The sequence below is a fragment of the Drosophila pseudoobscura genome, chromosome X, assembly GCF_009870125.1.
Source record: "Drosophila pseudoobscura strain MV-25-SWS-2005 chromosome X, UCI_Dpse_MV25, whole genome shotgun sequence".
NCBI classification, from domain to species: domain Eukaryota; kingdom Metazoa; phylum Arthropoda; class Insecta; order Diptera; family Drosophilidae; genus Drosophila; species Drosophila pseudoobscura.
The window spans coordinates 61,601,814-61,618,421 of NC_046683.1; the positions used below are offsets into that span (position 1 = coordinate 61,601,814).

The 16,608-nt window shown below is 45.5% G+C and overlaps 8 protein-coding genes across 8 annotated transcripts; 4 read left to right on the top strand and 4 right to left on the bottom strand.

Moving 5' to 3' along the window:
• The first annotated feature begins 747 nt into the window (after positions 1–747).
• brv1 (brivido-1) lies at positions 748–2,769 on the top strand. The gene has a single exon (XM_002135553.3). The coding sequence runs from the start codon at positions 748–750 to the stop codon at positions 2,767–2,769; it is 2,022 nt and encodes a 673-aa protein (XP_002135589.2).
• Positions 2,770–8,180: 5,411 nt separating this feature from the next.
• LOC26533203 (uncharacterized) lies at positions 8,181–8,678 on the bottom strand. Its single transcript, XM_015188545.2, has 2 exons — positions 8,596–8,678; positions 8,181–8,538 (listed from the first exon to the last, which is right to left on the bottom strand). Exons 1-2 carry the CDS (start codon positions 8,605–8,607, stop codon positions 8,242–8,244), a joined length of 309 nt encoding a protein of 102 aa, XP_015044031.2. The 5' UTR covers positions 8,608–8,678; the 3' UTR covers positions 8,181–8,241.
• A 139-nt stretch (positions 8,679–8,817) lies between these two features.
• LOC6900259 (cuticle protein 16.5-like) lies at positions 8,818–9,486 on the top strand. The gene is made up of 2 exons (XM_002135552.3): positions 8,818–8,985; positions 9,053–9,486. The coding sequence occupies exons 1-2, from the start codon at positions 8,974–8,976 to the stop codon at positions 9,446–9,448; spliced, it is 408 nt and encodes a 135-aa protein (XP_002135588.3). The 5' UTR covers positions 8,818–8,973; the 3' UTR covers positions 9,449–9,486.
• A 1,399-nt stretch (positions 9,487–10,885) lies between these two features.
• Positions 10,886–11,423, bottom strand: LOC117184835 (cuticle protein 38-like). The gene is made up of 2 exons (XM_033383816.1): positions 11,323–11,423; positions 10,886–11,265 (listed from the first exon to the last, which is right to left on the bottom strand). The coding sequence occupies exons 1-2, from the start codon at positions 11,332–11,334 to the stop codon at positions 10,921–10,923; spliced, it is 357 nt and encodes a 118-aa protein (XP_033239707.1). The 5' UTR covers positions 11,335–11,423; the 3' UTR covers positions 10,886–10,920.
• A 133-nt stretch (positions 11,424–11,556) lies between these two features.
• LOC117184834 (cuticle protein 38-like) lies at positions 11,557–12,162 on the top strand. The gene is made up of 2 exons (XM_033383814.1): positions 11,557–11,712; positions 11,780–12,162. Exons 1-2 carry the CDS (start codon positions 11,701–11,703, stop codon positions 12,125–12,127), a joined length of 360 nt encoding a protein of 119 aa, XP_033239705.1. The 5' UTR covers positions 11,557–11,700; the 3' UTR covers positions 12,128–12,162.
• A 1,399-nt stretch (positions 12,163–13,561) lies between these two features.
• On the bottom strand, positions 13,562–14,230 carry LOC26532152 (glutaconyl-CoA decarboxylase subunit gamma-like). The gene is made up of 2 exons (XM_033383812.1): positions 14,075–14,230; positions 13,562–14,007 (listed from the first exon to the last, which is right to left on the bottom strand). The coding sequence occupies exons 1-2, from the start codon at positions 14,084–14,086 to the stop codon at positions 13,600–13,602; spliced, it is 420 nt and encodes a 139-aa protein (XP_033239703.1). The 5' UTR covers positions 14,087–14,230; the 3' UTR covers positions 13,562–13,599.
• Positions 14,231–14,363: 133 nt separating this feature from the next.
• Positions 14,364–14,925, top strand: LOC6900258 (cuticle protein 16.5-like). Its single transcript, XM_002135551.3, has 2 exons — positions 14,364–14,464; positions 14,522–14,925. The coding sequence occupies exons 1-2, from the start codon at positions 14,453–14,455 to the stop codon at positions 14,888–14,890; spliced, it is 381 nt and encodes a 126-aa protein (XP_002135587.2). The 5' UTR covers positions 14,364–14,452; the 3' UTR covers positions 14,891–14,925.
• Positions 14,926–15,963: 1,038 nt separating this feature from the next.
• LOC117183194 (cuticle protein 38-like) lies at positions 15,964–16,525 on the bottom strand. The gene is made up of 2 exons (XM_033383813.1): positions 16,425–16,525; positions 15,964–16,367 (listed from the first exon to the last, which is right to left on the bottom strand). Exons 1-2 carry the CDS (start codon positions 16,434–16,436, stop codon positions 15,999–16,001), a joined length of 381 nt encoding a protein of 126 aa, XP_033239704.1. The 5' UTR covers positions 16,437–16,525; the 3' UTR covers positions 15,964–15,998.
• Between the last annotated feature and the right edge of the window lie 83 nt (positions 16,526–16,608).

Sequence of the window (16,608 nt, forward strand, 5' to 3'; positions counted from 1 at the left end):
CCAGCGAGCTCTCGGTTCTCGGTTCAGCGTTCTAGGTCTGTGTCTGAGTCTGAGTCCAGATTCCTGCACCCTGTTCCCTCCTTGGCCTGCAGCTGCCTGGGCGTCTTGTTTGTTGCACGTTTCATTTGTCAAAAAAGGTTTAGGAATTTTATTGCCAGCACCAGCACCAGCACCAGCCCCATCCCCGGCTTCAGCCCCAGCATCAAGTGCTGCAGTGCCAGCAGGGGCTCGGATGGGCTTAAGTGGCAACTGCTGGGAGCGTAGCGATTATTGAAGTCCCTGTGATAGTACGATAGCTTGTACACGGCTGGCACCCGACGCGGCCAGGCAAATGCAAGGTTAACTAATGGGGGGCAAAACTGAAACCCAAAATATTACAGAGACAGAGAAAGAGAAAAGAGTTAGGTTAGGGGTCGACCCTTTGTTCCGTTTCATCGAGTGAGCCATTGAATATCTATTACTTAGACAAACTTCTAAACTCAGTCCAAAGAAACAGAAAATATTTTTCGATTAGCAAAGCCCAAGCCCGATAATAGTTAAATGGCGAGTAATGCGATTTATATTGTCACTCTTTGCTTAATCGGCGCGTGTTTCGTAATCATATGGAAGTTCTCTGGCTTAAAGCACGAGGACAGAAAATTCAAGGCGATCCTGGTGTCGTTCATGGTGGTAATGATATTTCAATTCCTGGTTTTTGATCCAATAAGGTTTTTGATACAAGCCGTTGACACGGCCTGTTGGCCAAAGATGTATCGGCCGTATGTCCCGGACGGGAAAGCAAAGAGGCACAACCGCATGGACTATCTAAATCTGAGGCTACGCAGCTTGCGCAGCCAGCTAATGATCACGGCGGGACATCGCAACGAGGAGCTGAACCTAAAGTACAGGACCATTGTCCGCGAGCTCTGGGTGTATGGAAAGCTCTTTCTAATACATTTGTTTTTAAATCTGGCGTTGGTGAACCGGCTCCTGTACTACAACGGGGAATCCATCACGAACCTAATGATGTATAACCACACCAATTCGATTGGACTGAGTCACGTGCTATTTTTGCATCAGCTGTATCCCTTCATCGAGCAAACGCTGATCAATGGCTTCTCGTCAAATGATCCTCATCTTGTGACGCACTGGAACCATGTAAACAGCACTAAGCTGCTGGGCGTAGTACGAATGCGGTTGCTACGGGACACTGGAGAACAATACGGCCTAAAAGATCCGGAATACACTGAAAAGCAATATACCGACGGCTGGAGCTTACCGCATATACGAGAGCCCTACACCGATAAGTACTGGTCTATTTTTTTACCTTGGTTACCGATGACCCAAATCGGTGGTTTCTGGGAGAGATGTTTCCTTAGCGTTAGACAGTACGGATACTATTCCAGCTATCCTGAGCTGAAGGGCTACGTAACTACGCTTCGAAAAAAGAGGGATGACAGCTTAAAAGTGCTCACATATCTGCACAAAAACAATTGGATCGACGACAGGACCGCGGCTGTCTTCTTAGACTTCACGCTGTACAATGTGGATGCGAATATGTTCAGTGTGTGCAGCATTCGGTGTGAGAACTTGCCTTTCGGCATTATTCGAAGCAGCTTGAATGTCAATAGTGTTTCTTTGACGGAGACGGTGGAGACCCTTCCATGGGTGGGCATGATTTGTTTGCTCATCTACGTGCTTATCTGGCTGGAGCTAGGTATAACAGTGATTGTGCCCTTGTGGTTCGAGCCTAAGCTATTGAAGAGATTCTGGGTCAAAATAGACCTCCTGATCCTGGCACTCAGCATAACAGTTGTGACCTTGATGGTTTTAAGGGAAGGCATTGTGTCCAAGCTACTAGCTGTACTAGAGGTGGCCAGTACGCATGATTTCATTGACTTTCGGATACCGGCGCGCCTAACCGAGTTTACCGTCATGCTAATGGGCTTTCTCGTCTGCCTAGTCACCTTGCGTCTGTGGAAGGTCATGCAGTTTGCCAGCATCTTTCAGATCTTTACGATGACCCTCGCCTTAGCCTGGAAAGCCCTGTTCAGCACGGCCTGTGTGATCTGCATCTTTATGATGGCATTCGGCATTGCTACGGTCTCCATCAATGGCAACAACAACGAGCACTTTAGGAGCCTGCTTCACGGCATGGCTACCGTCATGTGCTTCTCTTTTGGCTTCACTAGCCACGTCGAGCCGAAAGAGCTCTTTCACGGCGGCATATTTATGGGCCTTCTGATCTACGGCATAATGGCCTTTACCGTCTCCATCCTGCTAACAAACGTGTTCGTGTCGATACTCAACAACTACTTTACCGCAGCCAAAGCAATCCGAGATCGTAACCGTACAGAACAGATAACATTCTGGGAGTTCCTTCGCGTCGAGTATGCGGACATTATCAGGGTCACACGGGAAGCATTTGGGTGTGAGAAGAAGTACAGGCGCAAGAAGCGCACCGTGGCCGAGAACATCCAGCGCAAGCTGGATCTTCAGGCTGCTGCTGTTGCTTCAGTCCGTACCAAGAGAGGAAGAAGCTATAGAATTCCATCCAAGGGGAGAACGGGGAACGTGACGGACGACCAAGAAGAGGAATATGAGCGCAAGGCGCAGGCCCAGCAGAAGGCTCGTATTGCAAGGACCTACACGATAGCAGCCATTCTCCAGACCCAGATGGAAATAGCTGAGCGTAAACTTTTCGGTGACAAGGAAGGAAATCTCCGCTCTGGGTCTGAGGATGAGGACGACGCCGGGCAGGAGCAGAATCTTCCAAGACAATACGTATAAAGTGATGTTTGAATTTTGTCTGCAAGTGTCTGCAAGAAAATAATAAAATATATTTGTATGTGCATTCGGTTACACTGGTTCGGTTCGGGGGATTTTTGTTTTATGTCATGGGTAAATAATTATGCGCAAACAGGCCAAACTTTTGACTTCAAAAGGCTTTTAAGGCAATTTGGCGCTCGCTTTCTTCGACTTGTTTGCTAGCGTAGTATTCTGGCTGCGGTCCAAGTCCACAAACTAAATGACTTATACAAAAGGGTCCTCTCTCCCCTCTATTGTTATGAAGTAAGCAAATAAAAATTTAATACTGCTAGCTTTTAGGCTGTGCAGCGCCGCCAGAACTATTTTCCAGGAAATCTGAGCTCCTGCATACATTTTCAAGCATTTTCCAAAAACCATCGACGCATCTGGCCAAACTAAACATTTCTAAACTTTTTCCGCCTTCCGCCCCCACCTCTTATTATCCATCAGACGTACACAGAGAGAGAGAGAGAGAGAGAGAGAGATAGACAGATAGACAGAGAGTCTGGAGCGGTTTTTCTATATTTTTTGTGGCACTTATGTCACTTGGGGGAATTGAACGAAACTTTTATAATTATTAGCAACAAATGAGCAGTGACAGAGCGCTTTTAGCATGACTGTAACTTTGCCCGCTTCCTCTCTGATTTGCTCTCCGTTTTTGCCGCTCTGCCCAGACAGAAAATCACAAATGATCCCCGCCCTCAATTTAAAAGTTTTAACTACCTGACTGTTACTGAACCCCCTTCTTCTTGGCTCCGTATGGATGGGTGTACTCTGTGGCTTCCTAAAGGCAAAAGAAATAGTGCCTGAATCAAAGCCACCTAAAGTTACATATCTATACATTTGTGTGTGTGCCCCTGTGTGTGTTCGAAGAGTTGGCCAGAAAGTTTTTAATTTTTGATCGCTTTTTGCATGGAGACCACAATCAGCAGCTAAAGTCAGTGTTTCTACTTTACGTATAACTCAAAAAATGTGCCCGTCCCCGAAAAGTTTCGTCGAAAACTAAGCTGTAGATGTTGTTTAGTCAAAAAAAGTCAACTCCGATAAATTTTGCAATACTATCCAGTTAATATTAGCCGTATGACATTAGACTTTGCTAACTGACTAACTGGAAAAACGGAGATACCCCTATGGGGAAAAGCTTGCAGTGAGAGCGAGGAATATTTATGCATCAGATTGGCTTTCCAGTTAAGCTGGTAGATGGCTGACAGCATTTTGTCACAAATAGTGTCTCAGTTCTTCGACTGAAGGCCGAAGAACACTAATTTTAGCACTCTCTCGTCGCAGCAAAGTTAGCAAAGTCTGATGTCATATGGCGAATACTGACTGGATAGTGCAGCGGAAATATACGTGTGCAACGGAACTCAAGAAAAGCGGCCATCAATCTCCGCTCCAGGTTTGGACACACCGAAGTACAAGATGTGGGGATGATGGCTGTTGATCGTTCGGATCGTATCTCATGTGTCAGCCGCAACAGAGAAGTTCCGGCAACCCCAGAATCATATACAAAAAATCCTAGATACAGCCCATAAGTTTGTCGCCGAACTCCAGTAATCACCAGCTCAAATAGCAATAGCAATAGGAAATTGCAGCTAAAAATATGCAATAGGAGAACACTTTTCCTCCTCAAAAGTCGTTGGCGAAAGCTGCATGACATTGCACTTTAACCGAAAAGTATGCTGTATTGGCGTTTAAAGAAAACATCAATAGTAGCAATGTACTCATATATGTACATATGTATTATATACAATTTCAATGAATTGATATTTTCAAAAGCGTGAAGGTGAAAACCCCAACACGGAAATCCGATTGGGGATGAATATTTTATATAACTACTTCTAGATTCGTACGAAAAAAGTTACAGAAAAAAATTTAAAAAAAATTATTTTATTCCAATATTAATAGGGTGGCCCTATATTCACCCAAAAAAATGACAGCAATCGAACGTTCGGCTTTAAAGATATACACCAAAAAACAGAGGGGGTTCATGAGGTTGGGGTACAAAATTACAAGACTCTGCGTACTGGCTTGGACTATCTTTATGACATTTGTTGTGCTAGTATATGAAGTATTGAGCGTTAATTTACCAAGGTATTTAATAAAAAAAAACCTTCCTGTTTTTTTTTTTATAAAGTCAGACGTACCTTACTGGCGTTACCTAACCTACGTTGCCTAACTCCGTGGTAATAAAATCTACTATTAGCCGATATTGGGCCAAATTGCGGGTTTTTGTTTAGATATTTCAATATCTTAGAAAGACTGTCACTTTAAACTGAAATTTATTACGAGTGCTGGTGTCTACAATGTGGCTGGGAGCTTTGAGCCACTTTCCCAGACTTGAGAATTTAAGAGAATTTTTTTACCTAAAGCCATAATAGATTTAATGTAATAAAAATGTATACTGTCTTATGAATGTTTCTTCGGTTAGGTATAACGATTGCCCCAAGAACATTTTCTTTGCAACATTTTGTGATTTCGCTGCCCGTGTTCTCTTAATAAGCATAAATTCTCTTTGTTCTCTTTAGTCGAAAGCTCTCGGCAAAGAGCGAGCTGCTGCTGACTGGAAGGCAGCGAAAGCTTTCCCTCTGCCGCAGCAGAGCGAACGCCGTTCCACAAGGGTTTTGGGCTTCTGACAAAGATATAGAGGTATGTACATCCTGGCATGTGCTATCTCTGCAGGCAGGAGTCATGTCGTGGTAGGAATTTAATTCATAGCTCGAGTGCCGTAACCTCGGCCATATACATCCAAGGTTAAGTATTGCTGCAATGGAAAACACGTCACTTCTGGAGTCCTGAAGTCCAGAGGCCCACATCTCGAGCCTGGTATACTACCTGGCTAGGGCGCGTGCTGGTGCGGGTGCGGGCGCTTGCCTACCGCTTTTTCCTGTTCTTCAATTTTATTTGTCTCGCTGCTTGAGCACGAATCTCCCAACCTATAAACTGTCGTCCCATCATCCCGATTTCTGTTTTGGAGCACGGATGGACGGATACCATAAACAATTGCGAAGATATACATACATATAATATACATCGGGTCTTTGTTTGTGGGTTGCACGAACTTTTGCTTTGTCTTTAATCCCCGCCGAAGAAAGGGAGAATCCTTTTGATTGAAATTTCCCTCTTACTGCTGGCTGAGTGCAAAGGAACAACATCCAATTTACACAAATGATATTGAACCGAAAAAGGCAGAAGAGAAACCACGGACCGGCATAATTAGACCTTGTCACGCCCGGGACGAGACCTGGAGCCCCTCTCCCTCTCTCTCCGAACATGATTTGCATAAAACTCGGCCGGGGAAATTTTAAAGCCTCGCTGACCTTTCGTGTATCAGTCTGCAACCCAAAAACGAAAACTCCCCAAAAACAAAAACCTTTTTAATTTACACGACACGTTTCTCGAGTCGCATTTTTTGTCCGGGAATACTCTTCACTGCTGGGCCAACAGCAACACCTTCAACAGCAATAAAGCCGAAAGCAATGCAAGAAATATTGAAGCAATCAAAAATGTAAATGTCACTACGTGAATTGTCAAATGGTAAGAGCTAAAAAACAAATCCTTCGCTCAGAACTGCCCCTTGGGCTCTTTTTTGTTCTCTGAGTGGGTGGGCCGATAAATCTGCTTTAATTTATGTTGTTGTTGGTTGCGTATTTATCGCAAAAAGTTAATTGCCAGACCGTGCTCTCTATTAATCATATTCCGTAATTTGTTTAGCCTAATTAGCCATATACATAGATGGAAAACCGGGGGGAGTAGTCCCCATGAGATAAGCCACAGACAGGTTTTGGCCTCGCTTGCGGATCATTAGCGAGGGTCCGAAGAGTCTTGTGGCACTTCTGGCACGTGGAGAATGTTGCGAGAGGTCAGTATTAATTAAATTTAGAATGATATATTCACAGGGTCAATTTTTCTCGGAATTAATTTAATATTTAATTGAACTTCGTAGATATGTTCAATTAAATTGTAACCATATCTTCCAGGATTCTATTATTTAAGATTATTTTACAGGACAAAGCTTCATGTTGAGTCAATAAACTGCTTTAAGAATAATTTTAAGTGAAAACAAACCAGACCTTCAGGTTTCAGCAGCCACTGCTTGAACCAAACCTTCAGGTTTAGTGGGGAACTGCTTTAGAAGTGAAAAGAACCAACCCTTCAGGTTTCAGCAGCGCACTGCTTGATCATATTCTGCGTGAGGGGAAGAGCAGCCATAACTTAAGGTAAATTCAACATTTGAATTCTGATCTGTTTCTCCAACATTGTAGCATTGTCATTGCGTGGTCTCCCCAATCCGTTTCTCCATCACAGTGTCAGCCTTTGGACGCCTTTCGCATAATCAAATTAAGTGACAGACAAGAAAATAATCTTAGCAACAATGCTTATACGACTGTGTACTCGGGTTTTGTACCCGGTGGTGGCATCTGCATCAGGTTCCGTGTTGCAGGCAAGTCAAACATTAAGCGAAATGTCGCCTGGCTATTATTCAGCCATTTCGTGCCTTGTCGACAAACAAAATTAACAGCCAGCAGAAAACATCTACCAACAGGCAAACACAACACACACAAAAAGAGAGGAACGAGTTCGAGTATAAGCCACTCATAAAGTTTCGTAACTAGGCAGGCTCCGAATCTGAATCTGAACCTGAATCTGGTTGCTGTTTGGCCGGAGGAACTTCATTTGCGTTCCTTGTCGGCTTTTTTGGTTCTGTCCCAACAAGCGCGCGATTTTTTAATGCACAATTCTTGTAGTGCTGGGAGAATTTCGCTGTACTGTACGAGTACCCACTCGCTCCCACTTTCCATGGACTCGTTGTGTGCCTCGTTGTGTTGCTTGTTTTGGCCATTAACAGCAATTACAAAATGGGAAAAAAACCTGCCAACAAAAAAATTGGGAGTGGACGCTGGGCAAGAGTAAAGTTTTAATTATTTGGACGTCGCTTTGTCCCTTAAGGTACTTTTTTTTGTATTCAGTTACTGTTATTTTTGTCGAGGTAAACTAATTATGCAGCGACTTCTGTCTTCTTATTTGTAATTTTCGGTTTCTGTAATCACAAGCCCCGCGAAAACTTGCGACTTATCAAATTAAAGGCGATCCAAGTGCGGGAAAAACCTGCCACCAAGAAAATCCCATCGCCCACAGTGGCATACGAGAATGTGCCTGTCGAAGGCGATAACATATGCCAGGGATTGCTTCGGCTCCTCTTTGGCATTTGGCAGCCGCTGGTAAGCAGCTCACCCTTTTATCTGTGCGCGCGAACCCAAAATGGCCATTTAAATTGTGCATCTATGCATGAAATACGCCCTGAAAGCATTTCAGATAAGCGGAAGCTAACAAATAACCAGAACGGGATCACGTACATGTGTGTGTGGGGCGGAGGAAAGCGGAAACAAGAAGCGTTGGCAGTTCAGGCGCTAATCAGTTACCGAGAGACGTTTATTCAAGACGTAATGTGCAGTTTTACAGGAAGAGAGGCGCGGAGTAAGCAAGGGGAACCGAGCGGTAGGCCAAAGGATTGGCCAGAGGGGCAGCGGCATACTTGGCGAGCACTGGAGCAGCCAAAGGAGCAGCAACTGGAGCGATCACGGGAGCAGCAGCGATTCCATTGTAGTTCCTTGCAAACACCTGGCTACTGGTGGCGGTGACAACAGGAGCAGGAGCAGCTACGATGGCGGCAGGCGCAGTGTACGCCAGAGGAGCACTCAGGAAGCCGGGCTTCGCAGAGGCACAGGCCAGGACGGCGAAGATGACAGCAGCCTGCGGATGGAAATCGATTAGGTAACGGACTCTTAGTCTTTCAAATTGCATACTCACGAATTTGAACATTTTGTTGGGTTGTTGTGAGCAGCTCGGGAACTTGAACTTGTCTGATGTCGCCTAGCACCATTCCGGGCGGTATTTATACCATGGATACAAGACGGGACTCCGCCTGACTCAAACTCCGACTTCGACCTCGCATTTAGTGGCCAATCCGAAGCGCTGTACATTCAAGAGGGGGAAACACCATAAACACCACAAAGTGCAAGTGTAGCGGGCCAGGCGTGGCATTTAAATGAACCACATGAGCTTACTGGTACTCGTACTCGTTGTGGACATAAGTCAAAGCTGCAGACAGACTTTGGGTATAAATAAGCAGAGCTAACGGCAGTGACAGTATCAAACGCAATCATCCCTCGAAGAAGCAAGACCAAGATGTTCAAATACGTAAGCTTTTCTTGAAAGAATGCTGGATGAGCCGACATTGAGCAACGTCTTTCTCTTCCACATACAGGCTGCCGTCATCTTCGCCATCCTGGCCTGCGCTTCTGCCAAGCCCGGCTTCCTTGCTACTCCTCTGGCCTACAACGCCTTTCCTGCCGCTGTCGTTGCTGCACCAGCTCCTGTTGTGACCGCCACCAGTAGCCAGGTGTTTGCAAGGAACTACAATGGAGTTGCTGCTGCTCCCGTGATCGCTCCAGTTGCTGCTCCTTTGGCTGCTCCAGTGCTCGCCAAGTATGCCGCTGCTCCTTTGGCTGCTCCTTTGGCCGCTCCTTTGGCCGCTCCTTTGGCCTACCACTCAGCTCCCCTTGCGTACTCAGCTCCTCTGGCTAGTCCTCTGGGTTACTCATCCCCTTTGGTCCATAACACCTATAACGCCTTTTCTGCCCCCGCACCGGTTCTGTTGTAAGAATCTAGAATAAACAATACAAATCGTTGAATCCATAATTACCAGCTTTTCACAGGGCGGGGACATTCTTAAGTGAATCATCAGCTGTCTAGGGTGAATCGCAAACAAGACGGGAGCCACTGTCCATATGCACGGCACTCCGTTTTCCCCGTGTGCATGCAGCTCACGTAGCCAGCGGACGAGTTATTAGTCACTGGTGGTCGCCGCTGGATGCGTGACGTTCAAGAGTGCCCAAAGAGTTTCGTTTGTCAGGTTGTTTTTTGCACGAACGTTTAATTGGGCCAAGGTCGCAGGGCCGCAAATGGTTTTTAAAGTCCAATGAACTTTCTAAAGCTTCATGCCTGTTCGTAGTGAAATATTGAACAAGGGCCCATTGACACCGATTTCAACTGCACTGTCGGCAGCGACGAAAATAGATGACTTCCACAAATTAATTAACCAGGGGGATATTTTGTCAATTCAATCGGAGTGCGAGGCTGTAATTGAATTTTTATTAGCACCGATAGCAATTATGATTTTAACAATGAGAAAAATATATATAAAAGATAAGATGCACAAATTCGAGGAAGAGTATTATCTGCGGAGATATATGATCTTATATAGTATGCTATATAGTATATACGATGACGTTTCTGGAGTCGAAAATACTTTTATTCAGTGGCCTGCAATAAGTCCGGATTTAAGTCCCATTTGAATCCAACTCCCTTTGGAGTACAATTCCAGCCCTTACAGCGTTTAAAAAAGGCAACTGTCCATGAATGACGGCTGAATTTGGTAGGACTACAGACCGACAACATTATATGCCACCAAAAATAAAAAACCGGTATTTAAAAAGCAAATTATATTTCAAATCTCCTTAAGAAACTAAAGGTAAGAAACACTTAGGTACAAGGGAAAGGAAAAATTTGACATTGAGGCAAGGAATGCTCCTTACGATTGTGCACTTAGAGATGTGTACCTGAACAAAGAAAATTCCGAAAAGGAGAAGCAGTCGTTGATTGAACGGGACTGCATCGACGAGGTTTGGCCAGGCCAGTTTGCTGCGAGTGGGCGAAAAATAAGGCTCTTCGCTGCTTGATGGCTATCAAAGTCCCCAACGGCATTCATCGAACTGAATATGAAAACCTAAACAATGAATTGTCTGATCTTCTTTCTAAGGTCACAGGTAACCCTTCGACCTTGACATTATTGTAGCAGCTTACCGAAAGCTGACCAAATAAAATTACACCAAAAAACAAATCAATTTCGTACAATTGAATCTAACGAACAATGGACACCAGCTGCGGTCTATGCTGAAAATAATTTGTATATCATTTACGTGACTTGCATTGGATAAAATTCGAGCTGTAGAGCGTTTTTAAGGCCTTTGTTTAAGTGCTACCGTTAAATCCAATTAGTAAAGACTGAAGTCCTTCCCAAAAAGTAGCAAAGTCGAAGTTTCTTAAATTCTGATTTCGTTTATTGAAAGGTTCTTAAAAAAGGACCGGGGCGTTATAGGCCAGAGGAGCTGAGTAACTCAGAGGACTGGCCAGAGACGATGAGTAGGCTAGGGGAGCCGAGTGGTAGGCCAGAGGAGTGGCCAGAGGGGCAGCGGCATACTTGGCGATCACTGGAGCGGCCAAAGGAGCAGCAACTGGAGCGATCACGGGAGCAGCAGCGATTCCATTGTAATTCCTTGCAAACACCTGGCTACTGGTGGCGGTGACAACAGGAGCAGGAGCAGCTACGATGGCGGCAGGCGCAGTGTACGCCAGAGGAGCACTCAGGAAGCCGGGCTTCGCAGAGGCACAGGCCAGGACGGCGAGGATGACAGCAGCCTGCGGATGGAAATCGATTAGGTAACGGACTCTTAGTCTTTCAAATTGCATACTCACGAATTTGAACATTTTGTTGGGTTGTTGTGAGCAGCTCGGGAACTTGAACTTGTCTGATGTCGCCTAGCACCATTCCGGGCGGTATTTATACCATGGATACAAGACGGGACTCCGCCTGACTCAAACTCCGACTTCGACCTCGCATTTAGTGGCCAATCCGAAGCGCTGTACATTCAAGAGGGGGAAACACCATAAACACCACAAAGTGCAAGTGAAGCGGGCCAGGCGTGGCATTTAAATGAACCACATGAGCTTACTGGTACTCGTACTCGTTGTGGACATAAGTCAAAGCTGCAGACAGACTTTGGGTATAAATAAGCAGAGCTAACGGCAGTGACAGTATCAAACGCAATCATCCCTCGAAGAAGCAAGACCAAGATGTTCAAATACGTAAGCTTTTCTTGAAAGAATGCTGGATGAGCCGACATTGAGCAACGTCTTTCTCTTCCACATACAGGCTGCCGTCATCCTCGCCATCCTGGCCTGCGCTTCTGCCAAGCCCGGCTTCCTTGCTGCTCCTCTGGCCTACAACGCCTTTCCTGCCGCTGTCGTTGCTGCACCAGCTCCTGTTGTCACCGCCACCAGTAGCCAGGTGTTTGCAAGGAACTACAATGGAGTTGCTGCTGCTCCCGTGATCGCTCCAGTTGCTGCTCCTTTGGCTGCTCCAGTGCTCGCCAAGTATGCCGCTGCCCCTCTGGCCACTCCTCTGGCCTACCACTCGGCTCCCCTAGCCTACTCATCGTCTCTGGCCAGTCCTCTGAGTTACTCAGCTCCTCTGGCCTATAACGCCCCGGTCCTTTTTTAAGAACCTTTCAATAAACGAAATCAGAATTTAAGAAACTTCGACTTTGCTACTTTTTGGGAAGGACTTCAGTCTTTACTAATTGGATTTAACGGTAGCACTTAAACAAAGGCCTTAAAAACGCTCTACAGCTCGAATTTTATCCAATGCAAGTCACGTAAATGATATACAAATTATTTTCAGCATAGACCGCAGCTGGTGTCCATTGTTCGTTAGATTCAATTGTACGAAATTGATTTGTTTTTTGGTGTAATTTTATTTGGTCAGCTTTCGGTAAGCTGCTACAATAATGTCAAGGTCGAAGGGTTACCTGTGACCTTAGAAAGAAGATCAGACAATTCATTGTTTAGGTTTTCATATTCAGTTCGATGAATGCCGTTGGGGACTTTGATAGCCATCAAGCAGCGAAGAGCCTTATTTTTCGCCCACTCGCAGCAAACTGGCCTGGCCAAACCTCGTCGATGCAGTCCCGTTCAATCAACGACTGCTTCTCCTTTTCGGAATTTTCTTTGTTCAGGTACACATCTCTAAGTGCACAATCGTAAGGAGCATTCCTTGCCTCAATGTCAAATTTTTCCTTTCCCTTGTACCTAAGTGTTTCTTACCTTTAGTTTCTTAAGGAGATTTGAAATATAATTTGCTTTTTAAATACCGGTTTTTTATTTTTGGTGGCATATAATGTTGTCGGTCTGTAGTCCTACCAAATTCAGCCGTCATTCATGGACAGTTGCCTTTTTTAAACGCTGTAAGGGCTGGAATTGTACTCCAAAGGGAGTTGGATTCAAATGGGACTTAAATCCGGACTTATTGCAGGCCACTGAATAAAAGTATTTTCGACTCCAGAAACGTCATCGTATATACTATATAGCATACTATATAAGATCATATATCTCCGCAGATAATACTCTTCCTCGAATTTGTGCATCTTATCTTTTATATATATTTTTCTCATTGTTAAAATCATAATTGCTATCGGTGCTAATAAAAATTCAATTACAGCCTCGCACTCCGATTGAATTGACAAAATATCCCCCTGGTTAATTAATTTGTGGAAGTCATCTATTTTCGTCGCTGCCGACAGTGCAGTTGAAATCGGTGTCAATGGGCCCTTGTTCAATATTTCACTACGAACAGGCATGAAGCTTTAGAAAGTTCATTGGACTTTAAAAACCATTTGCGGCCCTGCGACCTTGGCCCAATTAAACGTTCGTGCAAAAAACAACCTGACAAACGAAACTCTTTGGGCACTCTTGAACGTCACGCATCCAGCGGCGACCACCAGTGACTAATAACTCGTCCGCTGGCTACGTGAGCTGCATGCACACGGGGAAAACGGAGTGCCGTGCATATGGACAGTGGCTCCCGTCTTGTTTGCGATTCACCCTAGACAGCTGATGATTCACTTAAGAATGTCCCCGCCCTGTGAAAAGCTGGTAATTATGGATTCAACGATTTGTATTGTTTATTCTAGATTCTTACAACAGAACCGGTGCGGGGGCAGAAAAGGCGTTATAGGTGTTATGGACCAAAGGGGATGAGTAACCCAGAGGACTAGCCAGAGGCGCTGAGTACGCAAGGGGAGCTGAGTGGTAGGCCAAAGGAGAGGCCAAAGGAGCGGCCAAAGAAGCGGCCAAAGGAGCAGCCAAAGGAGCAGCGGCATACTTGGCGAGCACTGGAGCAGCCAAAGGAGCAGCAACTGGAGCGATCACGGGAGCAGCAGCAACTCCATTGTAGTTCCGGGCAAACACCTGGCTACTGGTGGCGGTGACAACAGGAGCTGGTGCAGCAACGACAGCGGCAGGAAAGGCGTTGTAGGCCAGAGGAGCAGCAAGGAAGCCGGGCTTGGCAGAAGCGCAGGCCAGGATGGCGAGGATGACGGCAGCCTGTATGTGGAAGAGAAAGACGTTGCTCAATGTCGGCTCATCCAGCATTCTTTCAAGAAAAGCTTACGTATTTGAACATCTTGGTCTTGCTTCTTCGAGGGATGATTGCGTTTGATACTGTCACTGCCGTTAGCTCTGCTTATTTATACCCAAAGTCTGTCTGCAGCTTTGACTTATGTCCACAACGAGTACGAGTACCAGTAAGCTCATGTGGTTCATTTAAATGCCACGCCTGGCCCGCTTCACTTGCACTTTGTGGTGTTTATGGTGTTTCCCCCTCTTGAATGTACAGCGCTTCGGATTGGCCACTAAATGCGAGGTCGAAGTCGGAGTTTGAGTCAGGCGGAGTCCCGTCTTGTATCCATGGTATAAATACCGCCCGGAATGGTGCTAGGCGACATCAGACAAGTTCAAGTTCCCGAGCTGCTCACAACAACCCAACAAAATGTTCAAATTCGTGAGTATGCAATTTGAAAGACTAAGAGTCCGTTACCTAATCGATTTCCATCCGCAGGCTGCTGTCATCCTCGCCGTCCTGGCCTGTGCCTCTGCGAAGCCCGGCTTCCTGAGTGCTCCTCTGGCGTACACTGCACCTGCCGCCATCGTAGCTGCTCCTGCTCCTGTTGTCACCGCCACCAGTAGCCAGGTGTTTGCAAGGAATTACAATGGAATCGCTGCTGCTCCCGTGATCGCTCCAGTTGCTGCTCCTTTGGCCGCTCCAGTGATCGCCAAGTATGCCGCTGCCCCTCTGGCCAGTCCTTTGGCCTACCACTCGACTCCCCTTGCTTACTCAGCTCCTCTGGCTAGTCCTCTGGGTTACTCAGCTCCTCTGACCTATAACACCTATGGCGCCCTTCCTGCCCCCGCACCGGTCCTTTTGTAAGAACCTTTCAATAAACGAAATCCGAATTTAAGAAACTTCCACACGTACTTACTTTTTTTGCAACACCTTTCATTTGTCTACAAAATTTATTGAAATGATTTCTTGCACATATCAATTGAGTTCGATTTTGAAGTAAAACCCGCCGTATCCTTGGATCCAAATACATAGATGGCTGAAGTGGAAATTCGTTGGGCCTTAAAGTCTGTACGCTTTCTGCGTACTGTGTGGGGGTTTTCATTGCTTTCACTGTCATCGTGACCTCTAGCCATATTTTGTAAAAATCGCCTGAAGTATTGAATGTATTATTTTATTTATTTTGTAGTATTTTATGTTTGGTATTTTGGATTGGTAATTACTTTGCCAATAAATACTACTACCCGATACTCAACGAGTTTAGGGGTATATAAGATTTGTGGTGGCAACGAATGTGTGTAACACCCAGAAGGAAGCATTTTCGTCCGCCCTCCGTCCTTTCAGATAATTCAGAGAGAATTACCAGATTGGATAAGATCGGTAGCATCGGATTTTTATAACCAGAAGAACCAAATAAAATTGCAGTGGCTACCAATCCCTTGCATGCGCTCTCCCTCTCTCTCTCATACACCTTTCCTCGTGCAGTGTGCGCACTCTGAGAAGAAGAGAGATATAACAATATAAATGTAAAGAAAAAAATAACAAAAATTAATGTACTAAACTCTGCCAAACGGTTTGAAATTGTTCTAGGCAAAAAACGTTACAAAACTACATAAAATATATTGTATAAATTACATATGTACTCCCTACGTTACCGATAGTTTTAAATACAAGCTTAAAAAAAAAAAAATTAAAAATGAATTATATCATATAAATAGCAAAGTGAAGTGTTTGTCTGGTATCGCTAGGTACAGTTAAAATAGCAATTTTGGTTCACTCCATGTTTCCGTAACATATTTCCCTCCAATTGATTGATTTATTTCAACTTGCTTTTATAACTCTTATTTGAGGTCCATGGGTCTTAGGGCCTTTGTTTAAATTCCACATTAGAGTCCAATTAGTACAGATTGCAGTCCTTTCAAAAAGCAGCAAAGTCAAAGTTTCTTAAATTCGGATTTCGTTTATTGAAAGGTTCTTAAAACAGGACCGGTGCGGGGGCAGGAAAGGCACTATAGGTATTATAGGTCAGAGGGGCTGAGTAACCCAGAGGACTGGCCAGAGACGATGAGTAGGCTAGGGGAGCCGAGTGGTAGGCCAAAGGAGTGGCCAGAGGGGCAGCGGCATACTTGGCGATCACTGGAGCGGCCAAAGGAGCAGCAACTGGAGCGATCACGGGAGCAGCAGCGATTCCATTGTAATTCCTTGCAAACACCTGGCTACTGGTGGCGGTGACAACAGGAGCAGGAGCAGCTACGATGGCGGCAGGCGCAGTGTACGCCAGAGGAGCACTCAGGAAGCCGGGCTTCGCAGAGGCACAGGCCAGGACGGCGAGGATGACAGCAGCCTGCGGATGGAAATCGATTAGGTAACGGACTCTTAGTCTTTCAAATTGCATACTCACGAATTTGAACATTTTGTTGGGTTGTTGTGAGCAGCTCGGGAACTTGAACTTGTCTGATGTCGCCTAGCACCATTCCGGGCGGTATTTATACCATGGATACAAGACGGGACTCCGCCTGACTCAAACTCCGACTTCGACCTCGCATTTAGTGGCCAATCCGAAGCGCTGTACATTCAAGAGGGGG

Excerpts from the sequence above, each read along its gene's own strand:
- brv1 (XM_002135553.3), top strand. The coding sequence starts at position 748 with ATGTATCGGCCGTATGTCCCGGACGGGAAAGCAAAGAGGCACAACCGC.